General features: G+C 38.0%; 1 protein-coding gene across 10 annotated transcripts in view; it reads right to left on the bottom strand.

The window, feature by feature from the left end:
* Nucleotides 1-405: 405 nt before the first annotated feature.
* The window catches only part of RBMS3 (RNA binding motif single stranded interacting protein 3), a 1,332,425-nt gene continuing 1,320,500 nt past the window's right edge, over nt 406-12,330 (bottom strand). For all 10 annotated transcript variants that reach the window (XM_078072625.1, XM_078072633.1, XM_078072638.1 and 7 more), the window contains one exon: nt 406-6,944. In XM_078072625.1, coding sequence (XP_077928751.1) covers nt 6,938-6,944 — 7 coding nt within the window. In that variant the 3' untranslated portion in view covers nt 406-6,937. The remainder of the gene's footprint in view (nt 6,945-12,330) is intronic.

The raw sequence follows: 12,330 nt of genomic DNA, 5'->3' as shown, positions 1-12,330 counted from the left end.
TTGGAGATAGGAACTGGACTATCTCTGAAGCATAAAGAGTAGGAAGCATGTGTGAGGTTAGGAAGACCTACAGGGTCTCTCCCTACAAAAGTCCCTAATTAGGGGTTTTCTCAGCCCCTTGCATGAATAGAATGCTCCTTCCTCTCCTAGTTTTTGTTACCAGGGATGGTATGCTGCTGCTGCTGCTTCTTCTTCCTCTTCTCCTTCTCCTCCTCCTCCTCCTTCTTCTTCCTTCTTCCTTCTTCTTCTTTCTTCTTTCTTCTTCTTCTCCTCCTCCTTCTTATTTTGAAGCATCCTAAAGGAAGCCAGCAGTATACCCAATTAAATACAGAGACTGCTCCCTCCCACCGGTCCCTCCCTCAACCCACTCTGGAGCAGTGAAGAAAAACACAACAGCCTACTTGATTGCTTTTATTTTCATTTTTTATTGAAAGCTTCATCAAAGAAAACAGAAGTTTAAACCTAACATCCACTGATCTACAGAAAGCCCAAGGAACGGGGGAAATGGTAGCTAATTTGACTGTGGTACAGATGAAAAATTAAAAATAAAACCGGAAACACCATAGAGTTACAGAACTTTCCATGACAGAGACAGCAGTACAAAATGCTCTTAAATAAAGTTCAAATTTGAATGATGTTTCAGAAGTTCCATGAAGTCAAATATGGCCTAAAACAAGGGTTTTAAAAGAAGCTGTGTCCCTTTTTTTTTTTTAATTTAAAGAAACTGGAATTTCATAGCAAGTACACTTTTACATTTATTCTTTGAAAATTAAGATTCCAATTATATTCCTCTTCTTTTTAAATAAATAGAAGCATTAATTTCCAGAATGGAGAAAACTTTTTCAAGTGTCTCTTTGAAATAGTTTTTATAGTTCCTGAAAAGTATGAAATAACTCATTTTTTCATATATGAGGAAATGACATATTTTGGGGAGGAGGACAGAGCATCTTTCTTAAGAATCTAAGACCAGAGGGTTTAAAATACAAAGCATAACACTAAAGTTACACTTTGGACACTACTTAAATTTGAAACGATCAGAAAAAATCCACTGGAGTGTCAAGGTCATTCACCCTTATTACTGTGATGCAAAGTAAAAAAAATAAATAAATAACAAAACAATGCATTTTTTTTTTTTGCCAAAGATTTAAGATAGGGATAAGAGTGTATATTTAACCAAGAGATGTTATTATATTCTCATAACTCAATTTTGAGTTGACCTTTTCTTCTGGTTAAAATTTCAATAGTGAACGAAACCAAAACAGCTTTCTTTTGAGGGAAGCCAAATACTTTGCTACAATTTTTTTTCCCTTTGTATTTGCAAGAATACAGCCAACTCTCAATTATTTGCGGTGGATGGGAAAGGGACATTATGGACAGTAAAAATCCGTGGTATATAATGCACTGACTGTTTTACTAATGATTTTAAACTCCTTCGGTAAATCGAGACTTAAAGAAACAGACTGATTTGAATTTGATTTCCAAATGTTTCTTTTCCACCCTCACGGTGAAATGCTAATAAAAGGAAATAGAGCCGAAGACCTAACAGCTGAAAAAAGAAGACAAAACAAATCTATCAAGTAAATAGTTAGCCCTTCAAAAATTGAGAGTGATTGTATTTCTGCAAGACTCAGTCATTGGGGAAGTTACTAACTGGAGTGAATAAAATGGAAGAAAAGTGTGACTCCGTGGCCCAGAGGTTCTTCCCTCAGACTCCAAGCTTGATCTCACCTCTGCTCCAGCTTTAAATCTTCCTGAGCGGAAGAAGCGTTTCTTAAAATATTATTTTCCCTTTCAGAAATACAAAGAAATGAGTACTGAGAAGCTATCCATCCTTTTTTCATGTGACAGGGAGCATACGTATTAGGGTATAAAACGAAAGAGAAAGAAACCACCAATCTGGGGTGAGCTTCCCTGCCCCAGATGAGAAAAGATCTTTGGGGCCACTCAGGGATCTTATATTTAGCTTTGTATTTTCCTGAACTCTGTGCAGTCCACAAAGGACAGGCATGACCAAGAACACTCAGATTAAGGGACCGATTTCATATTTAAGAATATTGGGTAAGAAATGTTAAATTTGAGTTAGACTCAACTGTCTTTCAATGCCACGGTGGATGTCATTTGTAACAAATTGATTCATTAATGAAATCCCATTATCACTCTGTCACAGGAAGGGGGTAGTATACAGAATCAATGAGCCTGTTTAAATTCTGTCAGTCCCTCAGATTGGAGTGCGATGCTGTCAGTCTCAGTGAGCTCAAAATTTTGAAGGATGCCAGGCACAATAACACAAAAAAACTAAAATCTCATCCTTCACTCCCTACTGTGGACAAGATAACGTAGATCAAGTCTCTATGACATGTTTAAACTTTGTTATGAAGTATGATTCCTCAAATGTGCTCAACGTTGTTTATACACATATGTAAATATCCCCCTTCATTTGTTTTTATATCATCTAAAAACATTAATCACTGAATCCCACTTAAGAATTTCTCCCTGCTTATCAGCTCATCTGCAGTGGTTCGTGCACGCAAATTAAGAATGAGACTGAGTTGTCAAATGTATTTTTAGTTCCCTACTAACATTATAATCTGTCTAGACAGTCCATTGAAACTTCGGAATCATGAAGAAGACTGCAAAAGTGCTACTCAAATCAAATCTCACTCTTCATTAATGGGGATTTCAGGCCACCATAAAAGATACCTAGGTATATATATTAGACATCGCAAATATTCAAGTAATTTTTTTTTTAGGAAAAAAAGCTATTCTTTTCTTGTCACACATGAATTGAAATGATTTTCACACAGTTTTGCAAGGGGTCGATGTATTCTGCAGGGACAATGACCTTCTGCTCCATCCAGGCTTTTTCTGCTCTCAGCCTTCCGTCTCTAACATGAGTGCTTTTAATACCAGGTAGTTTTTCACTAGAATGTGTGGAAGTGAGTCTTATATGCTATCAAATGTGGCAGATCTGTTAAAGTCACAGGAAGAATTGATTCAAGTGAAGCATGGAGACAACATCTGAATGATTGAAATTTATCAAGGAAACAGCCAAACCGAAGTCAGGTAGAGGATTTTTTGTTGTTGTTTCGTTTTTAAGAATTTTATGTCACTTGCAAAAACCAAGGTGTGCCAGTCTTCAAGGACAAACAGTCACCAGCACCTGCTAGCATTACCTTTAGCTTACCTAGGGGCCGGACATCTCCAGAACACATGGCCATGCATTGAGTCACTACGCATAATTTGTCTTCCCCGACAAAACCTTATCATTATTAAAAGAAAACCCCCTCCTCCACTGACCATGTAACTAGAGTTTGGATAAGATAACTTTTATCCCATTTGGATTGTGGCTTTGGTTTGTTTCCTGATGTTTAGAAGCCTTGGCAATTAAAGTCAAAAGGAAAAAAATGGAAATATCTGAATAAATGTTTGGAAATCTGAGCCAGAATACTTAAAAAAAAAAAAAAAAAAGAGTCCTAAATAGGATTAGAATCACCATAATATTAGTTGCTGATTCAATCAGGATTCTGATGTCTGCGTATACTGAACACATTTTGGTTTGTTTTATTCTCATACAACGTAATGCTGCTTACCTGTTGATGCTTTTTGTTTATTCCCCCAGACTTGACTCTTAAAAACAATCATTAGGTAAGATGACAGATGCAAATTTGAACATGTGTCATTTTTCCTTCTTTTTTTTTTCTTTTTGGTTTGAAATAAGATATTTTCTAGAATGGCATGATATAAAAAATCCAAACACAAAACACACATGGACACATAAAATGACAGGTAATTTCCCTGTGCCTGAAGTGGCTTAAAAAAATTGAGATCATTGAAATTTCATAGTTGAAAAAAATGTTTCTGAATGTATAAATAAAGCAGTAGTTTTGAATAGAAACAGGAAGTTACCTAGGCACATTCATCAGCCACATGGTAGCTACCTCTTAGCCTCATTGTTGATTGCGTAAATGAGACTTTCTTTGTATCACATTAAGGTTTTTTTTCGTGTTTTTTTTTTACAGAAACAAAAGAAAGCATGTTGGTTTCATATTCAAATGAATTATGCCCAGGATAATCCTTATTTATACAAAGAGTTCAGAGACTGAAAAAGAGAAACGAAAAGCACAGTTCCTATACATGTTCCTTAAACCCCCTGAAACTCAGGGGCCCGCTTCTCAAAGATAAAACTTAAGTGCCACCCTTGAAATACATGAGCAGCTTGAAGGACGGAACAGAAGATAGTACACACCTAGGATTCTCTCTAGAGCATGGAAAACCATTAAGGATGGGTGTCACCAGATGGAATTTCTCTGTAGCAGCGCACGCTACATTTTCTTGGATCCATTTGTGCCTCTGACTTGGCTGCAAAGATAGGGAGCCACTTTCTAGACTTGAGCTTCCAATTCATGGGGTTTCAAATAAGAGAACTGGGCTCATTTCTGTTAACAGGTCACAAATAGTTGAATATTGACAATTTCAGAACAGCCAAACTCATTACTGATACTGACCTAATGGGATTATGATTTGCCTTTTAAGTTTTTTTAGTTTTTAAAAGCCTACCATTTTTTTTTTTTTTTTTTTTTACAGTGCACTTAACGCATTTCCCTCTTCCTTCTGGACTAAGACAGGTTCCCCCGACTTAGTTTGTGAGAAAACTTCCACCTATCTAATTCCAATGATCCCTTCAGAAAGCAACTCTGTTCATAATTCAACTAACAAAGTTCCATCGGTCTTAATTTCAGGTAAAACTATACAGGTTGAACATGGATTCCATGAGTCAAATATGCAGACATGTTTGTTAAGTCAATCTAATTCATTTTAGACAAAGTTTTGCATCATTCTCAATGCAAATATATCTCCTTTGGCTTTAAAGATTGAGCAAACCTAATTCTTTTGGTTCTTATCAATATAAATCATACAATTTCTTGATTGTCAACTAGCATTTTAAAAGCTTACCTAACTTCCACTAACAGAATCCTCAATCTGATTGGTCCTACTTGTCTCAGAGTTAAACTGAAACAAAAAGGTCTATTTTTGTCCTTCTTCTGACAACACCAGGGTATGAGAATACAATGACAGGAGGCAAAAGGGAGATATCTCCTCCCTACTTGCAGAATCAAGGTGGCTGTTCATGGCAGATGAACAAAGACTGAGGTGAGAAGACAAAACCTAGAGGCGTTGGACTTGAGAAGGAAGACTATTGTTACAAATACAATGAGACCTTTTCAGGAGACCACTCATCACTTAACAGAATATCTAAGCCTTTTTTTGACAAGCGACCTTTCAGACCAGTTCGGAAAGGACCTTTAGTTCAAAGTTCACAGAAAAGAATTTCAACCTGTTAAACAAGTGTCTCAACTTATTGGTGGCCATCAATACAGGTGTCACTATTCAAGAGAGCTAGTAAGGAACCAGAAAAGCTCACGGAATGAATATAAAGCCGTTCGGCTCTGTCAGTTGGTATCCAGAACTCTTCCTGCTGAACCAGCTGAACACAGCAGGTGCAAGCTTCTACTAGTATCAACAAATGCACATTAACAAAAAAACAAAAACAGAAACAGAAACAAAAACAAAAAAAACACCTTTTGTTTTGCTCTGTTTTGCAGTATATAAAACACCAGTGGAAGGTAGTTTAAACAAACAACAAAGTAAGAACTGGTCCGGCCATGTAGGTCAAATAAAATTCTTAAAAAGAAAAGAGAAGAAAAGGAAAACAACCTCTATCTTCTGGACTGCAATAGGGTGCCACTTCATCTTTGGTATAAAATAGGCCATCCATAGGCTGAATTTGATCACAACTAGGAAAGACTACAGAAATTGTCAACAATTTCTCTATCTATTGCTTTTTTTGTTTTTTTTTTGTTTTTGTTTTTTTGCACTTTTTGACCATAAGCTCCTATCTACTTAAGTTTTTTTTTTTTAATGCTCTTAAGCTAGGTTTTGCAATGTGACAAGCAAAGCTGACTAAAAACTTTGTAAAGCTCATAAAAAAGACTGCAGATAAAAAGCACTAATGCTTTTGCTAGCGATCACGCTTCGTAAATAAAAAAAATCTGCATTCTGCCCCCAAACACGCATTATTTCTAATGCAGTTGTTTTTAAACCAACATTAATAACTTTACCGTAAAATGTTTTAGCCTTCTAGAATGATTCAACACTTAAGACAAAGTTCATGAAAAGTCCCAGCATTTTCCCAATTCTTGCAGTTGCCATGGTTTCTTTTATCAACAAATTTTCTTCAAATGAAGAAAAAACATTTTCTTTTAAACTGTACAGTTTTTTTTTCACCCTAAAAACTCATAGTCTTAAACTTCTGTACCAGTTAAAGCCGGCACAATATTTCAATTCTTTCTTGAATTTTTTTTAACAAGACGTTGACAGCTTGCCTCGAGAGCCTTTGACGTCCTTAAAATTAAGGCAATTAAGATTCAAGATAAACCTTACCTAAATATTTCTAAGAAAAAAATAAAATAAAAAATAACCCACTAGATTTAAACAAAAGGGGGAAAAGAAAGAGTAGCTTAATTACTGAGGAAGACAATTTGTTTCCATTTCTGCTTTGCCCACCTCTTGACATCTGATTTTCTGTTAAAAAAAAAAAAAATCTGTCTACATCTTCTGGTAAATTCTGAAATCAAATGTTCTTCCAAATATAATGTCAACCTTCTGTGTTTTGTTTTGTTGTTGGTTTTTGTTTGTTTGTTTCCTCTTCTGGGATTTTTTTCTTTAAAAAAAAACGATGGCGAAAGTAAACTGTCAGACCACATGAAGGAACCATTTGCACAGCACATAAAAACACTTTGTTTTCACTGGGTATAGTAGAAAATTTAAAAAAAAAAAAGCATTCCATCGACGCCTGTGCAAACTGGAAGCCAACTTCCTGTTCAATGAAGTTTCTTCGTTCAAGGCAAAGTTTCAGACGGACATTCTTCAGTCTTGTTTATGGTCTGTGGAAACAATTGAGTATGAGCGGTCATTACATCAAAGCAACTTTGAAATCACCTCATGTGCTCTTTTCCAGTGAGGTCTCTTTAAAAGATACCAAGTTCTTTCAATATCTAGAAAATTGTACAAGTTTTAAATCCTGCCACTTTCATACAATTATATATTTGAGCCAGAGAGTTTGTTCACATTAAGTATCAAGGCTAATAGAACAAGAATATTTTTTGGTCTAAAGTAATAAATACTACAGCATATTTGAGTCAGAGAGTTTGTTCACATTAAAGATCAAGGCTAATAGATCAAGAATATCTTTCAATTTAAAGTAGTAAATATGACAAAAATACCCAGACAAGTAATACTCCCTATGTGCACGGAACCTATTTTTCAATGTCTGGCTTATGTTTTAGGTACCCCCAGAAATTCTTTGAGTAATTCTGTCCTTTCAAAAATCCTGTGGGATTCATCACTAATTCAGTCAACAAATGCGCCCATCCCTACTATGTACCCAAGATATAGCAATGGTTGTGTGTTACCCTGTGGTATTCACCAAGTAGAATCACATAAGCCTTATTTGGCCCAATAAAGTAGTAAGACAGTTAAGAGGGAATGGGTTTTGTTAACTTTCCCTCGTCCCCTCTTCTTCCTTATTCACCCATCTCATCAAGATTTTTAATTCTTGAGAACAGGCACTATATTCTACTATTTTTTACTCTCCAGGAATCTGGCAGACGGTATGCTCGTAACAGGTGTTTCACTAGACAAATGACATTTTTACTTATGCCACTTGGCCTAGCCTAGCCCAAATAATGTTTTCTCCTTCTGCCCCATCTACAACTGCTGGACTGAGCTTCTAGTGGGTTGACTTCCACGCTTAGCTCTTCCATCCACAGACTAGAATTTTGTTAAATAATTTCGGGGATGTGCTATAAAAACCGATTTTTGAAACTATCTACAGGTCAATTTATTTATTTTTAAAGATTTTATTTATTTGAGAAGCAGGGGGAGCAGCAGGCAGAGGGATAAGCAGGTTCCCCACTGAGCAAGGAGCAGGACCCAGGACTCGACCCCAGGACCCTGGGATCATGACCTGAGCCGAAGGCAGACGCTTAACCAACTGAGCCACCCAGGCGCCCCTATAGGTCAATATAGATGAAGCTCACTTCTCTCAGTGCTTTGCAGGTTCTTCTGACGTCCAGTTGCTTAATTTACTAAAGAGGCCTCAGGGTTGCTGAGGTTGTACAGGTTGTTCACTGCACAAGATGCATGACTGAGAGAGTTTGTGGGGGCTAAATTCCCACCCAAAGTCTGATCCCCAAACTGTGTCCTCTGGTGCAGGGCTGCATTTGCTCTGAGCAAGCGGGCTTTATTCAAATTCACAAAATGCCCTTAAGGATGTTTTAAGGTATATGACAGGTAGGCTGGGATGATCCAGAGAAGTTGTTTTTCCTACTTTGCAAAGAGCACTCATACGAATTCGCTACGTCTCTGAGAAGCCTGATAAACTTGTTCTTAGAATCACATAAGAAAAGCAACTAGTTGAGAGTTGATAGTTCCATTTTTAACCAATGGTTTAAGTTTCTAGGAATACATAATTTGTGTGTGTTATGTGAAAAAGTGGGGCTTCTTTTAAGAAGAAATGCAATTAAAAATTTCATACCATCAGCAACAATTAGGGAAGCTTTATTAGTAGTAGTCATGGGAACCATGGTATATATGTGATCTCTATTCCTTTGCAAAGTACAGACTTACTCCATTAATTTCTTAAAAATCGACCTTGTTGTGGGAATAAAACTTTTCTCTTTGTTTGGTTGTGTGTTTTTGTTTTTTGTCTGTTGTTTGCTCCCACTCCCATCTTCCACCTGGTCTTGTTACTCATTTAACAGAAAATGCCTAATACACCGTGAATCTCTGGAACAGCTGCTCCATGAACAGTGTCTTAGTCAATGGGCTACCCTGACATACAACACCCACACTGCTCAGGTATGTCACGTGCAGTGGTCTTGAAGCATCCATATTTATGAGCTAGGCTACAGCTACTTTAAAGCTCTAACCTTACCAAATGTTTCCAATGGCCCTCTCCCATCAAGTGGTCTCATTGTTACATAACAACAAGTGGGGAGCAATGAATGGCTGTCCTTTGCATTTTCTTGGTTGCTAGCTGAAGTTGGAAGGGACAATGTGTTGCTATTTGATAGAACTGAATTCACTCCTATCCACTTTCTCTGTCCTAGATGAGATGTGAAAGTGCACATTTACATAATACTTATGTATTGCCCTGAAACTTCTCATCCTCCCCTCCAGCCCCCAAAGAAAGCAGAGTGAATAGATTAGGAAGTAGCAAACCACAGGCTTAGAATTCCAGACTTTTAGAAGTGGAAAGACGTCTTTGGGATCATCTAAGGCTGCAATGTCCCCCAGTGTCATTCCTGACAGATTAGCTTCATGTGATGCTGTGTGAAAAGAGGGATTCTGTGGTCCAGAGTTTGGGGGAAACTGCACATTATGCTCCCACTCTTGCACTACCCATAGGTAAACTAAACATATAGGAAGGGCACCAACCAAGAAGGGTATCAATATAAAAACAAACTTATTTAAAGAACGTAATCTTTTCAATTAGTATCAAAATAATTATCCTGTTGACAGTGAACATTCTGTTATAGTTCTTTAGTAATTTAATATGTTTGAAAAAACTCTCAGAATTCCCAAGTAGGAAGTCCAGCCTACACGCTAATCTTTCAGGAAGTGAAACGTTTGATTTGTCTGGCTCTCTAGGAGGTCCGGCCATTAGCATTTTAATAGCTTTGAAGAGAACTGCAATTAAGAAAGCATTTCACTCAGGTTAGAGGGTGTTTGCCTAAACTCCTTGGGACCCCCCCCCCCACCTCCACCCCAACTCCAGGGAATGGTGGTAAATCCTCCCTCAGCACCAAAACCTAATTTACACTCTTGGGAGAACACTGATCTAATCTCTTGCTCTAAAGAAGAGGAAAAGGAGGCTCCAAAGGGCTGAGTGACAACTAGTAGGTGGCAATTAGAATTTAACTTTGCTTGCAGACTTGTACTTTTCAAGCCCTTGTCATTTTTAAGATTTTTAAGATTTCTTAAATAGCACAAAGAAAAACTGCTAACTTGGGCAGGAACGGGAATTTCCACAGAACTTCCAAAACAAACTACAGGTATCATGTCTGCCTTTGCAGATAAGAGCCCCGAAATTCCCTTTTGCATGAATAGCCTCTTTTAACAAGGAAAAAAAAAATCGTGAATACAAAATGTGAAGACCTGTTTTTGAGCTTGGAAAGTGGCATTTGGAATAGTAAAATATTTGCTGCTACAGATCCCAAACATAACCTTTCTATTCATATATGCACATCATTTCTACTTCTCAAACTTTGATCCTGCAACCTTCTGTTGTGATGTCTGTGATTTTCTTCAAAATATCTTTAGTATAGACATTATGGTGCTAAATCTATGTGTGATGTGTTAAGCTCCTTTTCCAGGGCACTCAGCTACCCTCGTCCAAATTTCACACCCCACAGGAGGTCAGCTACCATTTAATGAGAAAGGCCAGAGGTTTGCACAAGTACTTTAAATTGTCCATATCTCAATTAGCATAATGATCGTCAGAAATGGGTTGCCTAAAGAAAGTAGTGGCATGTTAATTAGCATAATGATGCTGGACATCAGCTGCCATTTGTGAAATTTGGAGTATTCAAGATCACTTGGATAGGCTAAAATATTTTAGAGACCCTCTCCACTGTAGGTGAAAGATACAGTTAGAACGTACAGACATTTGTAGCCTTATAACTTTAGGGATACTGCTTGTGGCTTGATCTCAAAACAATTTATTAATTTATTTGTGCCTGCTTTCTTATGAATGCTTCCCTGATAAATGTCTCTGTGGGAACTCTTGCATCCCTCAAACTTTTCCCAGGGATGGTTATATAAGAACCCAGGTGTCTACATGACCCACATACTTAGCTCAATTCCCAGTGTCTTCTTAAATGGTTCTGTAGACTCTCATGCCTTACCATGACACAGATCAGCTGCCCTTGGCTGAAACTGATAAAACCTTGGATAGAGCCACATTCATTTCTTCCTTTTAGAAAATTTCAGAATAGATTGTTATCCATCAGTGTATTTGACCTAGAATACTATTTTTGTTTTCATGCAATATATTATTGTTCTCTTTTCAAGTCAAAAAAGCTCCCGGCACTTAGGGAGCATGTCAGAGAGAGTAAGTTGAGAATATAAACAGGACCTGTTAACAATTTTCTCCAGATTTGAAGAAATGTACACGAGGCCATGCAAGCGGTGTTCACACAGCACACGTTTGAAATGTCCCGCGTTCTAGCGTGCTTTCATCTCTGGCATGTTGCCACAAACTCACCCTGTGGAACATCCTGTAACATACATTCCTGAATAAGTGCAAAGGAAAGTTCCTCCCAATGAGGAAATCCCTCGCCATAATGCTTACCACTGTGGGGACACACGGGGAGGGTTTCCTTCTTTGATACCCTATCATCTGTGGAAAGGCCCGAGTTATCAGCCATAGGAATCTGAGGTTCAAGGCATGTAACCATGTGACCACGGTGGTGGTGGGGGGGGTAGTTTTAAAATGTTTAAACACTTAAAGCTTTCTGTGGTCAGACTCAGACTTCCTAGGATAGTTCAAGGAATAATGCTTCTTTGAATTGACTTATTATAAGGATAATTAAATCCCTTATCTTTCTCTACAGATCAGGCCCTCCTTGGTTTTTATCTTATCTGCCCCTGTTAGTAGCATCAATAACTCCAGGGTTTTGTTTGGAATTGTAAAGCCCGGTTTTCCTTTTTCCTCTTACTTCAGTCTACCCCTCCTGCCCTTACCCCCCACCCTCCACCCCATTGCACTTGCCACCATCTTACTTCAGACCTTTGTTCCCTATTGTCTGAATTCTTGCAATCATTGGACTGTTTCCATTGCTTCCAAAACCACTGTTTACCTCAGCTGGAGGAGCATTTGTAGAACAAAGGAAATGCTGTCCAAGCACCTCAGTATGACATCTGATATTAGAATCTGGGTCCAACCTGCTTTTTTTACACTATTGTACTATTCTGAATCCCCTTCTCAGAGAAGCAGTCTGAGCTTTCCCACCCCTGGACTTTGGCCAAGCTGTTCCTCCCCCTGGAACCCTCCTTGACTCTGTGTAAGAGCCAGTTCCAGTGGCCACAACCTCTGCCAAAGCTGACCCAGTCGAGAACAATTAAATGCATTCTCCTATTACTATAGTATTCTTTAAAAGAGCCCTGTTCATTTTCTCCCTTGCAGTAGACACATCATGTCTATGTGTACGTCCAAATCCCGTACTAGATTGTAAACTCTGGAGGGCAGGGATCCTGTCTCCCTGCAGA

The sequence above is a fragment of the Halichoerus grypus genome, chromosome 1 (genome assembly GCF_964656455.1).
Source record: "Halichoerus grypus chromosome 1, mHalGry1.hap1.1, whole genome shotgun sequence".
NCBI lineage: Eukaryota > Metazoa > Chordata > Mammalia > Carnivora > Phocidae > Halichoerus > Halichoerus grypus.
This window is presented reverse-complemented; position numbering and strand designations above follow the sequence as displayed.